Genomic DNA, 1,817 nt, shown 5'->3' on the forward strand with positions numbered 1-1,817 from the left:
GGAATGTCAAAAACAGTGAAATTGCTGCAAAATTCAAAGTGTGGCAGCAGAAGGGGAACTGGGTTGTCTGCTCGGTGCCGGGCTGCAAAGGCAGATGAGTAAGTGACACTCGGTCCAAAGCGAAGGTTTCTCACAGCCGTGATTCTTTTTAATGGTCTTTTTTTGTTCTCGTTTTGCAGCACTGGGATGTCTTCAAATATGTGACTGAGGTATTTATCTTAGTACCTGCATTACTGGGCCTGAAGGGGAACCTAGAGATGACTCTGGCGTCTCGCCTGTCGACAGCTGTGAGTATGCAGGGAGCCGAGGGAAGGAGCGGGGTACCCGGTTTGGGATGGGGTGGGAAGGCACGTGCGTGCGTGGCGGCTGAGCAGACAAATATCTCTCTGTCAGTGACCACAGAAACCAGAGCCTGGAGTTCAGCGTGCTGGGAAGGTATCTTCATCCCACTGGAGTGATCAGATTTGAAGGCTTAATAGTCCTTAATCTTTGCTGATGGTTCATTTCCTTGTCCTGGCTGCTCGTCCTGGAGCACCACCGTGCGTCCGACGGCTTTGGCGGTTTAATGCCTGGAGTGCTTGGATCCAGTTTTCTTCCTGAGGAAGCTGGGCACAGGCATGTCATCAAAGCAGGCTAAAACAAGCCAGATTTGGGAGGGCTAGGAGATGAGAGAGCCTGGAGACAATTGTACTGCGAAGGCTAAAATGGAGGGGACCTTGCAGTGAGAGCTAGCAGGTGGATTGACAGCCTCTTGAAGTTGATGGAGAGGCATGGCTGGGCATTTCTCTTGCTAGAATTCAGTCCGATTCCTGTGAGACGGTGAGATCCCTGTGAGAGATGGGGACAGGCTCTGTTAGCTCCTCAGAATACTGCGTTAGTCCAGCTGTAAATGAATTGCTTTGTGTTTAAATGTTTCTATAACACAGCAGTCTGTCTCTGTAGCTGAGATGCGCTGCAGAGAGACTGACATCCCCTCCTAACAGGGACAATAATACTCCTCCCTTCTGCAAAACATCTGCTTGAGCATGACAGCGACTGCCTGCCTGACGTTTCTGTGTTTCCCGTGATGGGAGTATGTATAGCTTTGAGTCTTACATCTGCAAGGTGTTACCTGCCTGCTGCCAAGTTTTTAACTCTACTGGATCTGTGCTGTGAATTGCTGGAAGAGAGCCCCTGCAGCAAACAGCCTGCTCTGGGCTTCGATGGTGCAGGGCAGCTGACCTGCCTTGGCCCGAGAGAGCTGCTGGGGAAGCGCTCGCTGAGATGCGGGGATGGAGCGCTGTCTGCCTGGGTGGCAGCAGCACGCGTAGCTAACAGAGAGCTACTTCTTAGCATGCTCCCTTCCTCTCAGCCTTCCCCTTACTGGTTGCTGCAGGAGAGTGTTGAAAAGGTCTCTGTTTATCTGCTCTCCTGGGTCCTCTCTTGTTCTTCCACCTGGAGCAATGGGGTGATGCCAGCTGTAATGCTCCATAGTAGCTTCTTGTTTGACTGAGGCCCAAGGCTTCTGGTGTGTCCTCTGGCAGCAGAACCAACATTTTGAGCTGCGCATCCCGCCTTTGTCACCAACATCCCCTGTTGTCCCTCGTGCAGTAGCCCCCTGTATGTGCCCTAAGGGATGCTGCTCTCATCCACTGAACAAGTGGCACACGAGCATCATATTCTGTGGAGTCTGAGGTTGTCCCTGCAGTCCCGGGGGCGCAGGAAGGCAAACAGCATTTCCCTGCACTAGCCCTTGGCTTGGCTTCTGCACCCCAGGCCCTGCCTGCCGATTCCTGCCGACGGTGGGGACCACCTCCTCCCTGGATTCAGCCCTCGCT

General features: G+C 53.1%; 1 protein-coding gene across 1 annotated transcript in view; it reads left to right on the plus strand.

The window, feature by feature from the left end:
- The window catches only part of SLC41A1 (solute carrier family 41 (magnesium transporter), member 1), a 17,302-nt gene that overhangs the window by 6,057 nt on the left and 9,428 nt on the right, over window positions 1-1,817 (plus strand). Inside the window, exon 2 of the mRNA XM_009888215.1 lies at window positions 180-287. Within this exon, the coding sequence (XP_009886517.1) occupies window positions 180-287 (108 nt within the window). The remainder of the gene's footprint in view (window positions 1-179; window positions 288-1,817) is intronic.

Source organism: Charadrius vociferus, unplaced genomic scaffold, assembly GCF_000708025.1.
Source record: "Charadrius vociferus isolate BGI_N301 unplaced genomic scaffold, ASM70802v2 scaffold266, whole genome shotgun sequence".
NCBI lineage: Eukaryota > Metazoa > Chordata > Aves > Charadriiformes > Charadriidae > Charadrius > Charadrius vociferus.